This window comes from Nilaparvata lugens, chromosome 1, assembly GCF_014356525.2.
Source record: "Nilaparvata lugens isolate BPH chromosome 1, ASM1435652v1, whole genome shotgun sequence".
In the NCBI taxonomy this organism is placed as follows: Eukaryota; Metazoa; Arthropoda; class Insecta; order Hemiptera; family Delphacidae; genus Nilaparvata; species Nilaparvata lugens.
In genome coordinates, this window is record NC_052504.1 from 13,322,412 (window position 1) to 13,345,492 (window position 23,081).

General features: G+C 36.2%; 2 protein-coding genes across 8 annotated transcripts in view; one reads left to right on the top strand and one right to left on the bottom strand.

Moving 5' to 3' along the window:
- LOC111064053 (S-adenosylmethionine decarboxylase proenzyme) overlaps window positions 1–4,848 on the top strand; it is a 56,388-nt gene extending 51,540 nt beyond the window's left edge. For both annotated transcript variants that reach the window (XM_022351716.2, XM_022351717.2), the window contains one exon: window positions 646–4,848. In XM_022351716.2, the coding sequence (XP_022207408.2) occupies window positions 646–801 (156 nt within the window). In that variant the 3' untranslated portion in view covers window positions 802–4,848. The remainder of the gene's footprint in view (window positions 1–645) is intronic.
- A 1,702-nt stretch (window positions 4,849–6,550) lies between these two features.
- Window positions 6,551–21,171, bottom strand: LOC111064054 (glyoxylate reductase/hydroxypyruvate reductase). 6 transcript variants are annotated; one of them, XM_039430757.1, is made up of 8 exons: window positions 20,977–21,171; window positions 19,810–19,992; window positions 15,489–15,616; window positions 13,608–13,797; window positions 11,438–11,604; window positions 10,213–10,377; window positions 8,077–8,202; window positions 6,551–6,751 (listed from the first exon to the last, which is right to left on the bottom strand). In XM_039430757.1, the coding sequence occupies exons 2-8, from the start codon at window positions 19,971–19,973 to the stop codon at window positions 6,630–6,632; spliced, it is 1,062 nt and encodes a 353-aa protein (XP_039286691.1). In that variant the 5' UTR covers window positions 19,974–19,992; window positions 20,977–21,171; the 3' UTR covers window positions 6,551–6,629. The 6 variants fall into 6 exon arrangements, with proteins under 6 accessions (XP_039286691.1, XP_039286707.1, XP_039286725.1 ...); XM_039430773.1 differs by having other exon boundaries at window positions 21,134–21,170; XM_039430791.1 differs by having other exon boundaries at window positions 19,810–19,887; window positions 20,977–21,170.
- Window positions 21,172–23,081: the final 1,910 nt, after the last annotated feature.

A 23,081-nucleotide genomic window follows, 5' to 3' on the forward strand; every position in this document is an offset into this window, starting at 1 on the left:
TTGCAGCTCAGCTGTAACGGAACACTTTTCCGCCTGTCGATCGAAAATTTAGTTTTAAATAAATAATTAAATAAGTTTTTTTTATCAATTTTTGTGAATCACAATGTGTTGACACAGTGAACACCGTCAATCAGGAAGGCCGGTTGCAGACGAACCACTATCGCATGTGGGATGTGGGACCGACATACCACAGAACAATACGACTGACGCAGAGAGACTTTCACACTACATTCGGGACAACGCGCATTAGTGCAACAGTTTTCAGATGTTTGTATCATACTCGAGTGTTTCTATCAGATGTTTTTATCATTCTGATGTTTTCAAAGTCACAGCTACTGCGATTGTGGTACAGAAACTAGGGGAAGCGTAGTGCTCAAACCAGTGGTACAGCAATCGCAAGGAAAATAACCGCGTACCACAGCGCGCAACGCCATGTGGAAGTATCAGTGCCACTGCCATGCCTGCCAATGTATTCCATATGCGCTGCGTTTGTGGTACCACAGATGGAAAATAATCGCTCCCACATCCCGCATGCGATAGTGGTTCGTCTGCAACCGACCTAAATTAACTCAACCAGGATTTATGTTTTTTATCACGATATGTTGACACAGTGAAGTTGATGGTACTTGTGTTTGTGTTTGACAGGCGTCGCAGACTCAACCAGGTGGAGCAACCGCGCATGCGCGTGGCCTGGAGAAGTGGCTCGGCTCGAGCGGAGAACTGCACCGCCAGGAGGTCAAGTGCTGCCAACTGAAGAACTACGACCTGAGCTTCGCCGTCTACACCAAGTTCCCGAGCTGAGGGTCTTGGGAGGCCCGCGGCCCCCCCACCACTCTACCGGCCCGGAGCCCCCCTCAAGCCTCCCCCCCGCCTCCACCAGTCTCCCCCCTGCCACTTCCCAGTCTCGATTTGTTGTTTGCCTGGTGGCGCTACAAGATCTCCTGAAGCCAGCCGCGACTTCGCTAAGGACAGTTGTTGAGTTTGTTGTTGTTAATTGCAGTTTTTTGTTGCTCCATCTTTCCTTAGACCTCATTCTGTTGGATCGTCACCTATGAGGGTGGCACGCCAATCTATTTGGAAGCCATTGAACGGATTGTCGGTCATTGTAATCAACATTATTGAGTATAAAATCCTGTAGTGCAACACCCTTCTCGTATGTTATCAATATCAAGAGAAGTACAACTGCTGATTATAAAACATGTTGTTCGGGGTCGTTAGAAACAGAAAAAGCTTAGATTGCCATTCATTGGTAAACGACTCAGTTGCGAGATCATTTCCCATCATTTTCGATATTACACTATTCAATTGATTGTTATTAATGTTATAAATTCTCATACAGGGTGGTTTAGAGTTTCATGACAATCTTTCGTGATGCAATTCTATTCCTAGTATAAAGTAATTACTGTAAATAAATTTTAGTATCCACTTGAACTTCGTACAGAACTACTGATTTACCTGTAGGTATACTATTTTGTAAATTTTCAGAAATATATAAAAATGGTAATACCATTAGTGAAGTATATTTGTAGTTTTGTACACAGCTTGAATAAGAGATAAATTTTAATAGATATAAATTAAAAACAAAAAAATATTCTATTATCAAATAACATGTACATATTAGTTTGACTAAACATGTATAAACTTTCCCGTCAAGTTCAAATTTAAAGATCTTTGAAATTCCAAAGCTTATTGAAAATGTACCAAAATAATGTAACACGGTAGTGGTATAGTTCTAGAGTTTTTATAATTCAGACATCTAAAGAATATCTCACTAACTATTCATATAATCAGGTCTGGATTAGGCCTTATCGTCATGCACTAATCTTCGATATTCTGTATGGAATTAAAAATGTATGAAATCTTATTCTATGACTGAACTTGATACTCTCCGCTGACATACATTTAAAAGTAATTTTAATCTTCAATTTGTTATCTCCTAACTAGGCAGCTTGAGCTCAAAACACTATTATTGTTCATAGAACTTTGTTACTTTCCTACGTCCCAATACAAAGAATTGTTAAATAATCGATTTTTTTTTTGTATATATAAAAAGAAAATCGTTTTCCACTTAATTTATTTATATTTTATTTGAAAGAATTACTTTGTTAAATTTCTACTTTATTCTTTCTTACCAAAATTTTAATTGTTATTTCATTTCATGTTTATATATTATTTCAACAATTATGAGAAAAGTTTCTTTTCAATCACGATCTAGAAAAATACAATCACAGTAGATAATACATTGGGGAAAATAGATTTCATAAATACGATGCAAAAGGTACTAAAAATTTTCTTGGAAATATTTTAATATTCATAATATATGTCTCTGCTTATTGATAAAACAAAGTAGATATTCTCAATTATTTTTCCTTACTATAGTATCCTTATATATTTTGTATTGCTATTCTTGAGGTACATCAGTGCTAACATTCAATGTCCAAATAATAATTTTGATTATCTATGATTGTCTCCCAGGTGGTCAACAGTTCTCCACTTATAAAGATATACGTAATTTTGTCCCTTTTCATAGCAGTCGAAATCAATGCTTATGCGATCCAATTTCATTCAAATAATGGTCAAATGTGAACTTATCCCCGATACCATTTCATATAACTTATTACAAGAGATTAATTGAAGATAGCAATTGATTGACACTGGCCTTATTAATCATTGAAGCCAGTAGGTGATAATGTTATTTGAACTAGTTGACTGTGATATTAACCTCAGTTCTGACTGAGAATGATTGAATAAATCAAGTGGAAAGAGTAAATTATATCTATTCTATCTTTCGAGAAAAATCATCTTCTGAAATTTGAATATGGGAATTATTATTTTGTTGATCATTCTACGAATTGATACAATAATTGATGAAATTATAATTCTTATTTTCCGGGCATAATAAATTTTATATCGTAAACCGTTAGTTGTATATTTTAGAGGGTATATTTATACCCTATGTAAAATTATTCTCAATTATATCAATGGACAATTCTGGCCACGACAAGTTAAAGAGAACATACAATCAGTCTAACCGAAAGTACAAATATTAAAATACAAACAAATAATCACTTTAACTATCCACATTATCTAACTGAACGGGCTACAACTGTTGAAAAATTGTACTACAATTGAGAATTTTCTTTCTTTCAATTGAAGCTAATTTATGTTTTGAATATGTATTTGCTGTATTATGTTAAGTATATGGTCTTTGTTAGAGATGCTACAACTAAGTCAAGAAAATAATTATATTGAAGATTGAAAGCTTATTTTCAAATAATAATATTTCATTATATCGCAAAATATAAGATTACTTAGACATCAAACTATTCTTGAAATAAACCTTTGCTCATACCCAACCTTTTAATAATATTAAAAGTGAATCATCATTACAAAAATCATCCATGTCACCCAACAATCCATTCATTCATATCATTGTATTTAATGAAGGTATTACTGAATGGATTCACTTTCAATTATGAATTAAATACTAGCATAAGAATAGTACTAGAGAAAATAGCGGTCCAGTTCGTTGTAGGAATAATTAGAACTGTGAATAATATTATTGTTGTATACAAATCATTCCAAAATACCCTTTAGGCTCATATGATACAATTATTATGCTCTGTGATCTATTCTGTACATAATTTATGTATGACGCAATATTATTCATATGTATTTAGTGAATAATTTATGAATTAAAAAAAATATGCGAACGGTCGGTGAACAATGTTGGTTTGTTTTGTTGAAACGAGATTAGCACAAAATAATTATTCACTTTTCTGCATTATCATTTGTTGTATAGTCTTATATTTAATTGAATATTCTTCTAATGCATTTCTCATGACCGATTTCAAGAATATTCCTGAAAATCTGAAATATAATTGACGGTCATCAAAAATGAGAAATACGGCGGAAAACGTAGCAACTACAAATGATTGATAGAGGTAGGTCTTCATGAAACTAAACACCAGATTTGTGATCACTGTTCCGAACATTTTAATCAATGTCGTGATATGTATAGACTTGATTCGCTATTTTTTTCATATTTTCTCCACCAATTCTTTATTGTATTTATGATTGTTACTAGGCCACACATTTTTTCACGGAATTTGTTTATCAGTGTAAATTATTGTCGTTAGTTAATATAATGAGTGTTAGTAACATATAAGTGATTTTTAATAGCCAATTCAATTGGCCAGGGTTGGATTAATTTATTTTATTTTTGTCGAAGTACGTTTAATTCATGGTGCCAAGCAAAGAAAAAACAAGTGTGATTTCAAATGAACTGCTATTGCATAAGTCAATTCCTAGTTTATATTTTGTTGAAAAAATTGATTTTATCTTTTATCATTACTTTAGAATATTTTGTTTTGCATTTTTGTCGCATTTGACTGGTGAGTGAGTGGATAGTAATTAGAAATATATTTTTACTTACAATGTTGATATTATAATGATTATGTACCCAATTATTATAATATAGCAGAATTATATATGTTATAACTTCAGATATTTATTTTCCTTGAACACTATCGTTGAATTAATTTTTATAGAATAAAGTAGACGTACAAAGAAGTGATGGTTCTCCGAAGTTGATATTTATATGCAAACAAAAACTTCCAACCAAATAGAGCATTGTAATTTTATAATATTTCATTATTCCATTGAAATAAATTAGCACAAAATAGGAATGTTGTACTAGTTCTAGAATTGTACGAGAAAGCTTCCATTAGAGAGATTATGATAGAAGCTTAATCAATTTTCATGAAACTAAGAAAATGTTTATGAAAATCTTGTATTAGATATTTGTAATAGCGTTAAAAAAGAAAAATAAATAATTTAAGAATGTTTTGAATGTCATATTTATTGCATCAAACATATTCTAGTTATGTTTATATAACATTGTGTATCAGTACCAAACCAAGATTGCAATAATTTCTCATCAACCCATATCAGATACCTCGCATTGAAAAAACTTTTCCGTTGAGTAGAACGCTTTTGCTTTCAGCCAGTTACTTAAGACTCTTCTGAATTTTTTCGATGGTAACTTTTTCACACTACTTGGTAATTTATTGTAGAGAAGAATCTGCTGATACCTATGACTTTTAATGGATTTGTGCAGTCTAACCCTAGGTCTCACAACGTGGTATTTTTGTCTTGTATTGTACGAGTGAGTTTCAGAGATTTCATGATATAAATTGAAATTTTTCTCAACAAAAACTTAATTTTCAAAAATGTACAGACATGGCAAAGTCATTATTTTGTTTTCCGGGGAAAATATTCCTACAAGTTTCATTATAACTCAGATCAAATATTATTCTTATTGCCTTTTTCTGCCAAATGAAGGCATTTTTAGCTGAAGTTGAGTTTCCCCACAGTTTAACACCGTAATTGAGATGTGCATGGAACAGACCATGATAGATCATTACAACAATTAGAAGAAAAAGAAAATTAGACCTGCACAGGCTAAACCAAGGCTGTAACTGTAAGAATGATGGTGGTGTAATTAAAGTGCTGGGGGCCATGAGACCCTCTTTTGTAATGATGGTGCTCATTATATAAAAGTGCTGGGTGTCATGATACCCTCATTTTACCCTCAACCAAATCACTCCAGCCTATAAGGAAGCAGCTACAGTGCTTGCAGGCCAAATGCAGAAATCTGTCACCCTTGAATCACTCCGTCTACTCGGAGCGAATGATTGAAGCTAGATTCCCAGCGAGTTCGGTGAGAATATAATTACCATAAGCTCTAATGGGTCTATTCATACTTGCTAGGTCATGCTGAGTGGGAATAGTCCAATAAGAACTCATGGAAATTATACTGTGCCAGTTACTTTCACTAATATGTGGGAATCCAGCTTTATTGAATAATTGATAATGAACCCAGTATGGTTGCTTACATGGAGCAGAATTTCTGGTTAACCCGCTTATAACTCTCCCCTAGGGGTCGGAGCCCACAAACAAACCCTCAAAAAGGATAATAATAATGCTTTCTCATAACCTGAACAACCTTAACTTAATCCTGTTAAGTATTGGCTTATCTCACTGCATCGTAAAGACAATAGAAATTATTTTCAATTCATTATTAGTTTCCATGATAAATTCAAGTTGAAGAAACTCCCAGCAATTGATTAGTAAAATGAGACAAAATTACTGATAGCTGAGTTTTTTCTGCACAGGATTAGGGCAGAAATGAACCACGGTATATTTTTCTTCACCTTTCAATAGTGAGTATTGTTGATGTAAATCAAGAATTACAATGTAGTAATACAGTTATTATAACTTTGTTGTAGTTTAGGCAATGTGTTAAATTTGTAAATATTTGAAAAACACTTACTTTTCTTGGCGAATTAAGGTATGCATTTCACTCCATCATTTGGAGTGAATTGTTTTGAACATCATTTTTAAACTCCATCAAATGTAACACAGTGTCTAAACTACAACAAAGTTATTATGTATAGTGTTTCGTCATGGAAAGCAACTTAAATTTTAACAGTATATTATTTGACTAATATGAAGTCAGGGAGTTTTTGAACGGAACAAAAATACTATATTTTCTCGTTGATATAATTTTATTTCATTTTAAATAATTATAAAAATATATTCTTTGTAATCACTTTTAAGCGTAGTAATTATCCTTTCCATTCATGGATCATTGGTTTTCCTTCAAGACCCAAAAGTATATTTTGTGAGGTCGCCTCTCCCATCTCGTTTCTTGATTTGTAGGTTGCACTACCAATGTGGGGAATTACCACTGGAAACAATTATAATTATGGTACAAACAAACAATGATGGTAATGAGAGCTGTAAGTTATAACTCTGATCTGATATAACTAGGGAGACAACCTTTTCCATACAAAATATGGATAAGATTATGTTTTCTGTAGTGGAGCACTGTAGTGTATAAAAGTATAAAATTAATGTATTTATATAATTTCAAACCAAAGCAATAGAATAATAAAATATTTCATTATTTTTCTTTCACATTATTATAGGTTGATTCAGCCATGAGAGAACTCATTACAGATCTTGCTGGTCTCCGGAAGATTTTGGCAAAAAAATCTCCATTTTTGAACGAGGGTTAGCGAGTTTTCCCTTTTGACATACTGAAGGCCAAATTCGTTGTCCGGCTGTTTATATGTTTTACAATAGCTTCAGAAAGAATTGATCAAACAACTTCAAATTTTGAACACGTATACTTTAAACCTTTTTACAGGTCAAGTTCGTTGGAGAACAAAATTGACTCACTCCTTATCCTTTTTCAGGATATAAAAATAACATTGAAAGTAAATAACAGAAAAATGGTTATGATTTATTATTTAGTCAGCTGAGGAATTCAGTGCATGCAATTACTACAGTTTTTCCATTCATTCATAACATCAGCTGAGTATTTGGGAGCTATCACACGCGCTGACACATGCTTTCAGCTGGTTAATATACAACATAATTTACAAATTTTACATCAACAAAATGAGACATGTTGATATATTATCAATATGCGGTTATCACCATTTATTTTCTCTTGGATCTCTTCATCTAAATCATGTGTATATCATGATTGTACGTCATATGTAATCATGACGCTCTTCTCATTAAAAAAAATGAATTTGGAATAATATAAGGGTCAAAGTAATTTTTCATTTCAAATATGGTCCCCAATGAAACCTACTGTCAAATTATTCTTGTAAATATTAAGCTGTTTCCATAATTTTTACCAACTCTGTATAATATAAAAAGTTGCGGATTACAATACAACAGTTCATGAGCGAGTTCTCCAACCCAGGGGGTCACTAGTTATCTATTGTCCTAAGCAATAATTGTAGCCTTCTTGAAGATCAGAGTTATCATTTATCAATTCAGCTTACAGAGCATACTAACTTATACTGACTGATGAGATTCATTGTAATACAGTAATAAATTAACAGTCTAATATATTCATAATAATTAATATTTTCTATTACTTTCTGTCTCTCCACACTCCCATGATTACATTAGGAATGTTGTAAATTCCACATAAAAATCTAAACAAAGTAAGAGATCAATACTGTTTATTTGTACTTTAATAAGAAATCTACTTACCACAGTTGGGTAATGCTAGCAGGGGATGGTCAGCTTTCAATGGCTCAGGAGTCGTGACATCTAATCCGGCTGCTTTTATCACATTGCGCTTAAGTGCATCAATTAGATCGTCCTGAACGACTACACCTAAAACAACATCAATTCATTTTCTATTTCTACTAATAGTCCAGTCAAGGAAATGTTATAGAGGGAAAAGTTGGGAAGACAATTTTTGACACCGCAGTTCTGTTTAGGGTAGTAAGGAGGTAAACATATCAAAAGTCCCCACCCCTACCCCCTGTGCTAAGGGGGTGGGGGTGGTTTAAAGGTACCATTTTTTGGTTTCTAGCAAAAAACTCAAAAACTATGTATCCTAAGGACTTGTCATATAACAAATTAAAGCTATCTTACATAATTTCCTACAATATTTATTCTACAACTTCTTTTTATATCTCCTCTAGTTTTCGAGATATCCGCTTTTGAAGGTGTGACATTTTTGGAAAAAACAACTAACTATTCAAAAACGAAGCTTGATAATTGCTCTACACTTTTTGTTCGGTGAAATTTTGTGATATTCCTAACAGTACCCGAGATATTAGCTCTTGAAGGTGTTTAATTGTAAAAATAACAGGTTTTTATCCAAATTTTGCTCTTTCATGGCTTATAACTCTCCAACAATCCATCATAAAAACTTATTTTTATCGTAGGTTTGTAGGTGAAATTTTCATTGCTGCAACAATTGATCGTTTGACAATGACATTTGACATTTGTGTCTGTGACACGATTTCTGACTTTGCTGCTTCATTTTAACTAGTTTTTAACCATTTTAACAAAAGTGAGCATCTTTATCCTCTCTGTTGAAGGTGTGGAACCACTGAATTGACACTTGTTGCAGCAATGAAAATTTCACCCTCTACATTGAAGTTGCTATAACAATAAGGAAAACTTGGAATGGTGAAATAATACATCATTTCAAAGAAAATCCAATGCTCTACAAACCTACGATGAGCATAAGTTTTTATGATGCATTGTTCGAGAGTTATAAGCCATGAAAGAGCAAAACATTGGATAAAAACCTGTTATTTTAACAATTAAACGAATATCTCGGGAACTGTTAGGAATATCACAAAATTTTTCTGAACAAAAAGTGTAGAGAATTTATCAAGCTTCATTTTTGAATAGTTAGTTATGTCGGTTAAACGCATGGTTCTCAAGATATGAGCGTGGAAGCAAAACACTGAAAAATGCAACTTTTAAACCACTCTCATCCCCTTAGCACATGAGTTAGGAATGGGGACTTTTGATATGTTCTCCTAACTAGTCTCAACAAAGCTGCAAAGTCAAGAATTTTGTTTAAAACATTCCCTCCAAATTCCTTTGTCAATTGGTCTATTGTTGAAAAAATGGAGATTTCACAATCAACATTAAAGCTGCTGCAAAAGGTGTAGGGTAATTCATAAAAGTGTGAAATTATACATAAAATTGAAGAGAATTCAATGCTCTATAAGTTCATGATCAGCATGGATTTTTCTCATCGATTTTTAAAAAGTTATAAGAGCAAAAATTAAAAAAAATTGGAGGCAAACGTGTTTTTTCAAAAATGTCACACCATCAAGAGGATATCTCGAAAACTAGAATAGATATAGGAAAAGTTGTGAAATGAATATTGTCGGAAATTATGTAAGCTTCAATTTTGTATATAACAATTATGTATGTTAGATACATTGTTTTCTAGTTATATGCAAGAAACCAAAAAATGGTACCTTTGAACCACCCCACCTCCTTAGCACAGGGGGTAGGGGTGGGGACTTTTGATATGTTTACCTCCTTACTACCCTAAACTGAACTGCGGAGTCAAAAATTGTCTTGCAAACATTTCCCTCTATACCCTTTTTTGAGCATTCATTGCCTGGACTATAAGTAGTGAAAATAGTATCATTTGATAAAAAAATTTCATGGAATTCAGTAATTGAAAAAATAATACTTATAACTAATTAACTCTTGAGACTGCAAAAACACAATTTTGCAATATTCCATTAGTGACTGTTCTTTGGTTTGTTGCTACATGAATCAATCAACTTGTTGCTACAATCAACTTAAAGTTATCAAATTTAGTGTCATTGTTGGAAGCGTAAATTGGTTCTCAGCAATTTTTACCTCCGCGGCTCACATTGATGAAGATAGCTGATGGTTTCATTTGAGCGAATCGATCCTTGTTGAAGAAATGCTGCGTGTTTTCATTCAACGAGCATAGAACTATGAGAAAATCGCTCTCCTTCAGTAATTCATCGGCATCCACTTTAATTGCACCTACATCATTCTCTGAAACATGACAGTTAGGTTACTTGAAACAAGAAAATACACTCATGGTGTACTTCCCGCAATTAATAGCATTCTTAATTTATCAAAATATTTCTCATACTTGATCATATTTTTGAATAAATCTAAAAAGATTTTTTTGGATGGAGCAATCGAGAACATTATTTATACTTTTTTTTGTGGATGGAACAATCAAGAACATTCTATATTCTCGTTGTTATTGTAACTTTTCTGTATAGGGCTACTTGTAATATAAATAGAAATAGAAAGCTCAGTCCCCTTTTTGAATTATTCTATCACAACATGTTTCAACATTCATATCATTTTCAAGTGATAAAATAATTCAAAAAAGGTTACTGCGATTTTTATTTCTATTTATTGTAATGTTGTTAATTTAAATTGTTGCGTATGATAAAACTATTCAAGAAGAACAAGGTATATTCAAATTCAAATTCTTTATCAAAACAAGCATACGGTATAGAGTTCATTGCGTATTTTGTTATCATGGCTAGAGACCACTATCCATTTACGTTGAGTCCACCAGTTGCACTATAGTGAGGTCCACGTTATAATGGCAGTGGAGAAAGATAGGAGAACACAGTTGCCGAACCTCTGTCTTGGCAATGCCTTCTATAGACGGTAGCTGATACAGGTTTATTGATTTTATATCAACTGTTCATTCTCGTTTAAAATAATCAATTATTTATTTATGTATTTATTCGTGCATTAAATTACAAAATCATATTATTTTATTAAGCAAGAAATTATATTTTTCAATAATTGCATAATGAATTTTCATAATTAAGATTAAATATTTTTTAATTAATTATTAAAAGTCGATCTGGCAACACAGCAAATCGAGCACCATCCGCTTTGTTGAATGATAGACAAGGATAGCAATACCATTGCTAATCAAACACTGTCATTATAATGTGAAGCTCACTATAATACATCGGCCCTCACTCCTAATACATCGATATTACACAATTCATCGTGGTACGATTCAGAGAATCTATTGAAACAGAGATGTACTGATCAGGTATCATTGATTCTGTCCACTGACCTATTTCACCAGGACTAAATCTGGAATAGATGATTTTTTTAACGCGAAACGCTTTCAATTTGCGAGCAACTTCTTGGCCGATGCGACCAAAGCCGAAAATGCCAACCGTCGCCTCATGCAGGCCTGGGCCGCACATCCACATCGGAGACCAAGACGACCATCGATTTCTGCAACAAACATCCAACATCTCAAACATAACCTAATTTCATAATTTCAAACATAACCTAAAGTATTGTGGAGCTGCATAGTGAATTAATTGAAAATGTGACTGGTGAATTCACGAGACTGCAGTCCAGTAAAATTAAAAGTGGAAAAGTAAGCTATATCATAAAGAATAGACTTAGAACGTTGTCAAAAATCCACTTTAATTAAATAAAAATTAATATTTTACAGGAGCATGCTTTCGTGTGTGCTCACACATCATCAGCTGTAAGTTACAGTCATCGAACTTCTTAAGTTACAATATTCTGTAACTTACAGCTGATGTGTGGCACACACGAAAGCATGCTCCTGTAAAATATTAATTTTTATTTAATTAGAGTGGATTTTTGACAACGTTCTAAGTCTATTCAATTATGGAAAAGTTCCAAAACATCAACATTCACACTACAAACCTAATTATATCATAAAGAAAAGATTACATAAGAGGATATGTAATAAGGATATGATAATGATAATACATAAGATGATACTCCATGGTATAGAACGTTTAAGTTCCAAATTGAACTTTTAACTCAAGCTGATAGTCCTAGTAGTTATTTTTTGTTAAGCTATGTAACGCTGGTAGTCGCTCATACTGTGCCGTTCTTACACTCTCATCCGGCCAAAACAGTATTAATAATAAAAACACTTCATTCACATGGGCTACTTTTTGAATTAATAAAACAATATGGAATCTTAAAGCACCCTTTATTTGAAAAAAAAATTAAATAGTTTAACAACTAGTTTCGGTGATCACACCATCGACATGTTATGAATTCATTTTGTATCAATAATTAATAAACATTTATAACATTTTATTTTATTTTATAACCTGACGATGGTGTGATCACCGAAACTACCTAGTTGTTAAACTATTTTAAAGTTTTTTTTTAAATAAAGGGTGCTTTAAGATTTTATAAATTGAGGGAAGAGTTAGCATATTTAACCTTCTGGCAGTCGCGCTGTTGTAAAAAGTACAACAGTGTCAGTTTTTTTGCTGCACAAAACTATAGAATGGGGTGGTGTCAGTGAATGAGTCACCTATGCATTCCAAAACTTTTCCTCCCATCACTCCACTGAGTTGCAGTATCAATCGAGCAATGGTTCAGTCTTTAGGTGCCATTTAGTCGCGACAGTGCATAAGACGCACTGTGCATAAGATAGGGAAAGACTGTATACGGGGACTGTAAACGAACCAATAACACAGAATTGATGGCTTTGCTTGATGTACCTTATTGGGCTATGAAATGGTAATCATCCAAATGTTCATAGGCGTAAAATAATCCAAAAAGATGGAAAAAGTAATTATACAATTAATTAATATGTTTTGACAGTAAACAGAGTACATAACACTTGGAAAATCGGATGTTGTACAAAATACAACACGCGACTGCTCGTGTGATTGAGAAGGGCGCGACTACCGGAAGGTTAAAGAAACAAAGGCATCTCTAAATGACTCATTAAACTTGAGTGTATGATGTATGTGAATAATTACTAATTGACTGATCCAAAGGGCCCATCAGGTGCCCATTCAAATAGAATATCTAAAAATTTCAATGAAGTTTACTATACCGAGGTCCACGTAATAATGGCAATATTTGATTAACATTGGTGTTGTTATCCTTGTCTATCATCCGACAAATCAGACAGCACTATCCTTTTCTAGCTCCGCAACGTTGCCAGATTGTTCTTCAACAATATAGAAATATAATATTATAATGAACAGTTAATATTACATCAGATATACCGGTATCAGCTATCCTCCATAGAAGGCATGTCACGGCAGAGAATCGCCATTACAACGTGGACCTCACTATAGACAGAAATATTTATTGAAGAAATTTTTGAACCTTAGTAGGCTACAGTGATATCGTATTCCATTACATACGATTAATTTCAGCATGGTGTTTTCTTTCTTGTTCAGTGTGTTGAGGAAAGCTCACTGCTTCGAAGATGACTTGTTACTCACTGCAAAATTTCATTGTGGGCCTCAAACAGTCGTCTGGAAGTGGCTAGTAAGAGAGCCATGGTGAGTTCGGCTACTGCCTCAGTGAGAATGATCGGCGTGTAGCCGATGCGGATTCCGCGCTCAAAGCACAGTCGCCAAGCCAGGTGGTCCACTCCCACCGACATTGTGCCTATCACTTTCAGACTGTCCTCTGCACCAAAAACAAACATTCACAAAATATTATTTAATATTACCGTAACACTCCTTCTTATTTCTACCATATAATTGAAATTGGAATTGATTTATTTCTTCTTCTTTTACAACAGTTACAATTTAATTATTATTTAACGAAAATCCTAAATAAATGCTGCAAATCACCCCGAAGACTTCTGCAACTGCAGACATTGACAACAGGGTTAACAGCTAGATGAAAATTCGATGAGAACTACTATCCAAAAATTAGTTGCCAGCCCGGGAATCGAACCCGGTACCTCCCAATTGCTAGTCAGGAATGCTTACCCTTACACCAAACTGACAATCTCTGGATAGCAGCGCTCATTTTATACGAAGCCATAGCGGCCAACAAGGTTACAGATGGAATTAAATAGAGAATGCATTTATTCAAATGCTAATTAATATATAATTATTATTTAACGAAAATCCTAAATAAATGCTGCAAATCACCCCGAAGACTTCTGCAACTGCAGACATTGACAACAGGGTTAACAGCTAGATGCTGCTTATAGAAGCAGCTATAGCAGCTTGATAGCGCTGCTATCCAGAGATTGTCAGTTTGGTGTAAGGGTAAGCATTCCTGACTAGCAACTGGGAGGTACCGGGTTCGATTCCCGGGCTGGCAACTAATTTTTGGATAGTAGTTCTCATCGAATTTCCATCTAGCTGTTAACCCTGTTGTCAATGTCTGCAGTTGCAGAAGTCTTCGAGGTGATTTGCAGCATTTATTTAGGATTTTCGTTAAATAATAATTATATATTAATTAGCATTTGAATAAATGCATTATCTATTTAATTCCATCTGTAACAGTTACAATTCTTTGACTACAGTATAATTTATATGGTAGCTGCTGTGTGCTCCTAAGAGGAAGTGCTGTATGAGAGGCCACCAAGTGGCCAACCATAACAACATCTTGTTCTTAAGATATGAGAGTGGAAGCAAAACGCTGAAAAATGCAACTTCTAAACCACCCTCATCCCCTTAGCACATGAGTTGGGAATGGGGACTTTTGATATGTTCTCCTCCTAACTAGTCTCAAAAAGGCTGCAAAGTCAAAAATTTTGTTTAAAACGTTCCCTTCTAATCCTTTGTTAATAGCTCTATTGCTGCAAAAATGGAGATTTCACAATCAACACTAAATCTGCTGCAAAAGGAGTAGGGAAATTCGTAAAATTTATGGGAAATTCATCAAATTCATCATTCATCGTAGGGAAATTCATCAAATTGAAGAGAATTTAATGCTCTATAAGCTCATAATCAGCATGGATTTTTCCCATCGATTTTTAAAAAGTTATAAGAGCAAAAATGGAAAATAATTGTTGGCAAATGTGTTTTTTTTTCAAGAATGTCACACCTTCAAGAGCGGATATCTCGAAAACTAGAGGAGATACAAGAAAAGTTGTAAAATGAATAATGTAGTAAATTATGTGAGCTTTAATTTGTTATATGACAGTCAAGTCCTTAAGATACATGGTTTTTGAGTTTTTTTGGATAAACCAAAAAATGGTACCTTTAGACCACCCCCACCTCCTTACTACCCTTAACAGAACTGTGGGGTCAAAAATTGTCTTCCAAACATTTCCCTCTATACCCTTTTTTGAGCATCCATTGCCTGGACTAATGGGCCTCTAACAATAAAGTAAAGGATTCGAGGTAGATTATACTTACTGCAAGCGTCAAGCACATCTTTATCAATCCTATCGTTGAGGCTGCAGTAAATAGCCTGTTTTCCTTTTAATCCAGCAATAATTTCATCTTTTGACGGTTGGGTGCCCTTGAAAACTTCAATTTCAGCTCTGAAAATTTTAAGAAGAATTTGAATTGGAAATGGATGAGCGTGCTCGATAAATTTTATGCTACAGTAGCATCGTATTTAGGTAACATGAATTGAATTAAGATTAGACAATAATATTCTTTAATGAATTCAGTTTTACTAAATCTCTTAAATGAATTGACACAGAAATTAAAGTTCAGGAAGTTGAATTGACAATGATTCTATTTGATTAAACGCTATTTGTATGGAAACACCTTTTGAAAGACACTGGATTTTTTAAAAACTGTGACATTGTATTCTGATATTGTATATTGTATTTTATATATAATGAATGTTGTATGTAACCTGGCTTATGTACTGATGTACTTTGGCTTAGATGAAAATCATTGAACCTTGTAGCTTGTAACGCAGTGCTTGTATACAAACAGTGATTTTATACAGCTTAGTATGCTTATATACAACTAGTATTTGTATAAAATTACAGCTTGTAAAAAACTAGTGATTCCGAGTGTTTGTAGTTTATGCATGTCATTTTCGAATTGAACAATAGCGCATGCCACATGTATTGAGCATTGGCAGAGACGTAGGAGGAGGTTCTTAAAATTCTCATACGAGACATACAAAATATTTGGAAATTTATGAAGAATTTTTTCTATAAATCAAGGTTATTTGACCTCGAAAGTTCTAATCAGAGAGAACGATAATACACAGAGAATAATTAACTGATAATATCCGAATATACAAGCATACATATTTTGAAAAAATCATTTTTACAATCTTAAGAATTGAATAAATGCCACAGTTAGTAGTAGCATTTTGTGGAATGCCTTTTTTGGCAATTATTTACACTGTACCCTCCCTTAGCACCATAAAAAGGCCTAAAGGATAAAAAAGATAGTGTTGATACCCTATACTGAATTGAATATGCTTGAATTTAAAAAAAAACTCAACATTTTGCACAAGGTTCTTGAATTAATGGAATACTTAAGCTACGCTAAGCTGAAATACGTTATATGTCCCAATATTGAAAGCTACGCTACGCTGATGTGGACAGGCATTGAGAGAGCTGGCTCTGTGTCTCTGACCCTATGCGATCTCAGTAAGGCCTTCGACTGTGTGTCACATGAGATTGTACTGGGAAAGATTAAACGTTATGGTTTGAAGGGAGCTGTTCTCCATACCCTTCTTATTTGAAAATTGGAGACAGGTGATCTCCATTAGAGGTGCAATATCAAGACCTGCTCAACTAGTGCGGCGGGGTGTCCCACAGGGCTGTGCTGTTTTTGGTCGCAATCAATGATCTTAAACTGGAGGGCAGGGCGCTGAAGTTCGCTGATGACACCACCATCATCTTAACTGACCGGGACCCAGCTGCAGCACAACGGGAAGCTGACAGCCTGTTTAAGGCAGCTGGAAGGCAAACAGACTGCTTTTGAATGTGGACAATACTCAGAGGCTGATTCAGGACGTCGTTGAGGGGAGCGTGTCCCTGCTTGGATTCACTATTGATTCAAGACTTACCTGGGAGCATCTCATTAAGGGCATCTGTAAGAGACTGGCAAGGGTCACCTGCCTGCTGCGAAAACTTACACAGATGGTGAACAGGCCCTATCTTGTGACTGCACATTATGCTCTTTTCTATAGCATTCTCAGCTATGCATTCACTGCGGACATGCTTCGGCTTGTCATGATGTCTTCCTGCTGCAGAAGAGGGCAATTCGAGTGGTGACTCTCAGTGGATACTTGGTGCATTGCAGACCTCTCTTCACATCCACTGGAATAATTACCGTGTATTGTCACTGTGTATACTTGTGTGCAGTGTTTGTGCATGAAAACCTTGTTAAGTTTAGTACAAGAAGTGACATCCATGACCACAATACAAGACACAGATGTCTATTGGATGTGCCTTTCCGCCAGCTCTCAAGGACACGTGATGCATTCCCTGCCTTGGCCCTGCGAGTCTATAACAGGCTGCCAGATCGAGTGAAAGGACCTTGCCAGCGTTCCGGCCCCAACTCAAGCCATCTTAGCAAGATCTGGCTTGCTAACCACCCTTTCTACTCAGTTGGGGAGTTTTTTGAGAATGACCTTCTGGACTTGGTCTAGTCAAGCCATCTTGATTTTTTTAGTTGTGTGTAGGCCTACCGTATATATTTCTCAAGTTTATTACGCAACCTATCTGGCTCTGCTGGCATTGGTGAAGCAGATATACAATTACCATTGGAGGTAATTCAGGTACGCTACGCTGATGTGGACAGGAGCTGGTGGACAGAATACAGGGGGCCATTGAGAGAGCTGGCTCTGTGTCTCTGACCCTATGCGATCTCAGTAAGGCCTTCGACTGTGTGTCACATGAGATTGTACTGGGAAAGATTAAACGTTATGGTTTGAAGGGAGCTGTTCTCCATACCCTTCTTATTTGAAAATTGGAGACAGGTGATCTCCATTAGAGGTGCAATATCAAGACCTGCTCAACTAGTGCGGCGGGGTGTCCCACAGGGCTGTGCTGTTTTTGGACGCAATCAATGATCTTGATCTGGAGGGCAGGGCGCTAAAGTTCGCTGATGACACCACCATCATCTTAACTGACCGGGACCCAGCTGCAGCACAACGGGAAGCTGACAGCCTGTTTAAGGCAGCTGGAAGGCAAACAGACTGCTTTTGAATGTGGACAATACTCAGAGGCTGATTCAGGACGTCGTTGAGGGGAGCGTGTCCCTGCTTGGATTCACTATCGATTCAAGACTTACCTGAGAGCATCTGTAAGAGACTGGCAAGGGTCACCTACCTGCTGCGAAAACATACACAGATGGTGAGTAGGCCCTACCTTGTGACTGCACATTATGCTCTTTTCCATAGCATTCTCAGCTATGCATTCACTGGGGACATGCTTCGGCTTGTCATGATATCTTCCTGCTGCAGAAGAGGGCAATTCGAGTGGTGACTCTCAGTGGATAAATACAGCATTGCAGACCTCTCGTCAAATCCACTGGAATAATTACCGTGTATTGTCACTGTGTATACTTGTGTGCAGTGTTTGTGCATGAAAACCTTGTTAAGTTTAGTACAAGATGTGACATATATGACCACAATACAAGACATAGATGTCTATTGGATGTGCCTTTCCGCCAGCTCTCAAGGACACGTGATGCATTCCCTGCCTTGGCCCTGCGAGTCTATAACAGGCTGCCAGATCGAGTGAAAGGACCTTGCCAGCGTTCCGGCCCCAACTCAAGCCATCTTAGCAAGATCTGGCTTGCTAACCACCCTTTCTACTCAGTTGGGGAGTTTTTTGAGAATGACCTTCTGGACTTGGTCTAGTCAAGCCATCTTGATTTTTTTAGTTGTGTGTAGGCCTACCGTATATATTTCTCAAGTTTATTACGCAACCTATCTGGCTCTGCTGGCATTGGTGAAGCAGATATACAATTACCATTGGAGGTAATTCAGGTACGCTACGCTGATGTGGACAGGAGCTGGTGGACAGAATACAGGGGGCCATTGAGAGAGCTGGCTCTGTGTCTCTGACCCTATGCGATCTCAGTAAGGCCTTCGACTGTGTGTCACATGAGATTGTACTGGGAAAGATTAAACGTTATGGTTTGAAGGGAGCTGTTCTCCATACCCTTCTTATTTGAAAATTGGAGACAGGTGATCTCCATTAGAGGTGCAATATCAAGACCTGCTCAACTAGTGCGGCGGGGTGTCCCACAGGGCTGTGCTGTTTTTGGTCGCAATCAATGATCTTAAACTGGAGGGCAGGGCGCTGAAGTTCGCTGATGACACCACCATCATCTTAACTGACCGGGACCCAGCTGCAGCACAACGGGAAGCTGACAGCCTGTTTAAGGCAGCTGGAAGGCAAACAGACTGCTTTTGAATGTGGACAATACTCAGAGGCTGATTCAGGACGTCGTTGAGGGGAGCGTGTCCCTGCTTGGATTCACTATTGATTCAAGACTTACCTGAGAGCATCTGTAAGAGACTGGCAAGGGTCACCTGCCTGCTGCGAAAACTTACACAGATGGTGAACAGGCCCTATCTTGTGACTGCACATTATGCTCTTTTCTATAGCATTCTCAGCTATGCATTCACTGCGGACATGCTTCGGCTTGTCATGATATCTTCCTACTGTGTGAACTGTTAGGACGTATTTCAGCGAAAAGTAGCATAGCTAAGTGTGAAAAGACCTTTAGGTACTGTATAGTTACTCACTTTTCTTTCAATAGCTCAATGCCTGGAAAATCATCCCTGGTGACAAATATCTTCGGTCTGCTGGAACTCATGACTTTCCTGATGGACACCAATTGTGAACAGACTCTTGAATAATCAGATACAACAAAACATCTTGAAGACAGCGCTAATCTGACACAATGCATAATCAATAAAGATTACAGACTGAAACAAGGAAGGGGAGACAGCTGAAGAGAAGATGAATAAGAGAAGCCGAAGAAAAGTTTAAACTCATAGAATGAACAACAAATGATACTCAAGATACGGTATATAGTTTTTTCAAATACACCGTCAGAGCTTTCAGTTGAAAACCGGACAGAAAATTATTTCTTTCGAATTAACTGAAGCCTATACCGGCATGGTGATCATTGAACTCATGAAGATGAGCTTACTGAAAAGATTAAATGTATAGTATCTCATATAGAGTGGTTGAATTAATATCCTAGTTTTTTGGGACTGTCCCAATATTTGAGCATTAAAAAATGTTATGTTCTGCACCAAGGAGCAGCAAAAATTTACAGAGCTATTTTGTACAACACAAACCACAATTTTTGTTTTTATTTTTTTCTTATTGAATAGGGCCTATCAATAATGTATGGGGGAAGGTAGAAATTGGAACCGGAATGTCCTGTTTTCTCAAATTAAATATTCATATTTACTAAGGGGCTAATTTTATAGGCTAATAATAAAGGTACTCTTTATCACTATTGTGCAATATATCATTGAAATGCCTACCGTAGTCTAAAAGATCTAGTCAAATAGTCAAAATTAAATTATCGTACGGTATAATATAAAATAATTACGTATACCGGTAATATATTAGAATTTTACAAAATAAGGAGATAATGATAATAATACTGAGGGTGATTCCCACATAAGCTCTTAGGCTTGTGCGTGGGTATTGAGTGAGAGGGATGATGATGACAGATGACGACTACTTTTTAGGTAGTCGGGATCGACGACTTATCGTCTCCTCCCAAAGACTGGGTGGCCATATCCATGTGATTGTGCTGTAATCAAAAACTTTTGCCCAATAAGTTGTTAACAACAAAATGATATGATAGTACCATGTTCTTGGTACGGTACTACTAAGACTAACTTGAACCACTTGTTGATTCAATCTGAATCTAATATAAAATATTTACTTACAAAAAAAATAAAATTCTAAAAGCAATACAGCCAACTAAGGTCAACGAAAGTATTAACACTGCACTATTATTACAATAAATTGTTATATAATAAAACTTATAGTACTGAGTTATCTTGACACCACAAAGTGGCAAGATAAAAGATAATAAACTTTAACCTCAAAACTGGACCGCTGAAGATGTTACGACTACGACCTTACACCAGTTATAGAATACACACGGCCCATTGTATATTCATACTGAAAGTCGATGAAGCCAACATCTACTGCCAAATCCACTCTTGACGTCACAGCAGTTACGTCACGCATCTTGTATAGTAAGGTCCACGTTATAATGACAGTATATAAAGATAGGAGAATAGCGATGCCGATTCTCTGCATCAATTAATTATATTTCTACACTGTCGAAAATATAATTGGCATCGTTGTGGACCTAGAAAAGGATAGTACCACCGGCTTTGTCAAAAAGATAGACAAGGATAGCAAAACCAAAGTTGATAAAATACTGTCATTATAACGTTCCTTAATTCCTCCCTCTACATCCATGACCAGGGAACTGGATAGATGGCGTCGAATGGTAAGATGACAGGTCAAACTATATTGTCCTTGTGAGCATTACAATACTCATTGACTGAGTAGAATGGGTTCCTCTTCAGCCAGATCTCAACTCGGTTTTTAAAAGCAATACCCTGCAGGCTCTTCACACCAACAGGCAGGTCATTGTATAGGCGCAGTGCAAATATTGGGAAGGAGTCTTTTCTCTTGTTGGTTCTGCAGCGCGGTATGTCAATGTCAAGTCTCCTCCTTGTAGCATGCACATGACGATCAGCCCTCAGCACATGACAGCCCTCGGTGTCCTTAACATGCAGCAGACTCAACAGTATGTACTGGTTGAAGACCGTAAGGATGCCCAGGTCAATGAAGATAGGCCTACAGTGCTCACGATGCCCTGCTGAGGTGATCACTCGAAGTGCTTTCTTCTGGAGCATCAGCACACTCTTGCAGCCCGCGGCATGCCCCCACAGCAGGAGTCCATACAGCAGATGGGAATGGAAAAGGGCAAAGTATACTGCATCACCATATCTTTCCTGCTGAGAAGGGCTCTGAGTCTACGCAGCAAGTAGATTACTCATGACAGCCTGGTGCAAACTCCATCAATATGGCCTGCCCATGTCAATTTTGAGTCAATGACAAATCCCAGGAGTTTCACCACTGATTTATGGGCAGAGTCAGCCAGGCTGCGAACGTGGACCTCACTATAGAAATTATAGATAACTTTTTTGAGTTTTGTTGTGTAAGAGTGTTTGTGGTGTGTAACTTACATTGTTGTTGAACAAATGCATTGTTGTTAGCTTGGTTGTGACGTAAAGATGGGTGGATTTGGCAGTAAATGTTGGCTTCAGAGGCTAGACTTCACAACGTGTCTATTCTATAACTGATCTAATATTACGACAAATAGACGCTTGTGTCACAAACCACAGTGCCCCTGGAACAGAGTGGGACAACTACAAACTGGGAGTATTCGTATTCCTATTTCACAAAGACGACAAAGTGGACGGCGGCAGATTGGAACACATTGGTTTCAGCACAGAGAAGGAAAGGATCGTTTTTACTGGGTGGATTCAGTTTGTTGTATGGATGTGACATGTGATAGAAAATCTTAATGTCTATTATAGTGCCTCCAACTGCATGTATTATTCATTGCTTGAGTCAATCTGATTTTCGAACTCTGCTAAAGTAGGCTATCTAAGACAACTCCTGTCTTCAAGAAGGGTGAAAAGCATGACCCCTGGTAGTTACATACCTATATTCATATAGCCTGCAATCCCAAAAATTTTGAAACTAGTGGGCTGCCAGTTGGCCAGATACATTTTATACTGTTATAGCAGATCAGCTACTTGTTTATTTTGACCAGAGTGGCTTGTTTGTAGCCAACTGTTTCAGAAGAAACAGATTAACTGTTGATGTGGTTGTTTTTTTGGTCTGCAAAATATGTTATGATTGCTATGAGGTGCATAGTCTTGCTAGGCTCAACTTGTGTGATATCAGCAAGGCATTTGACTCACTTGATCACCTGATTTTCCTCAAGTAGCTCAAGCATAAAGAT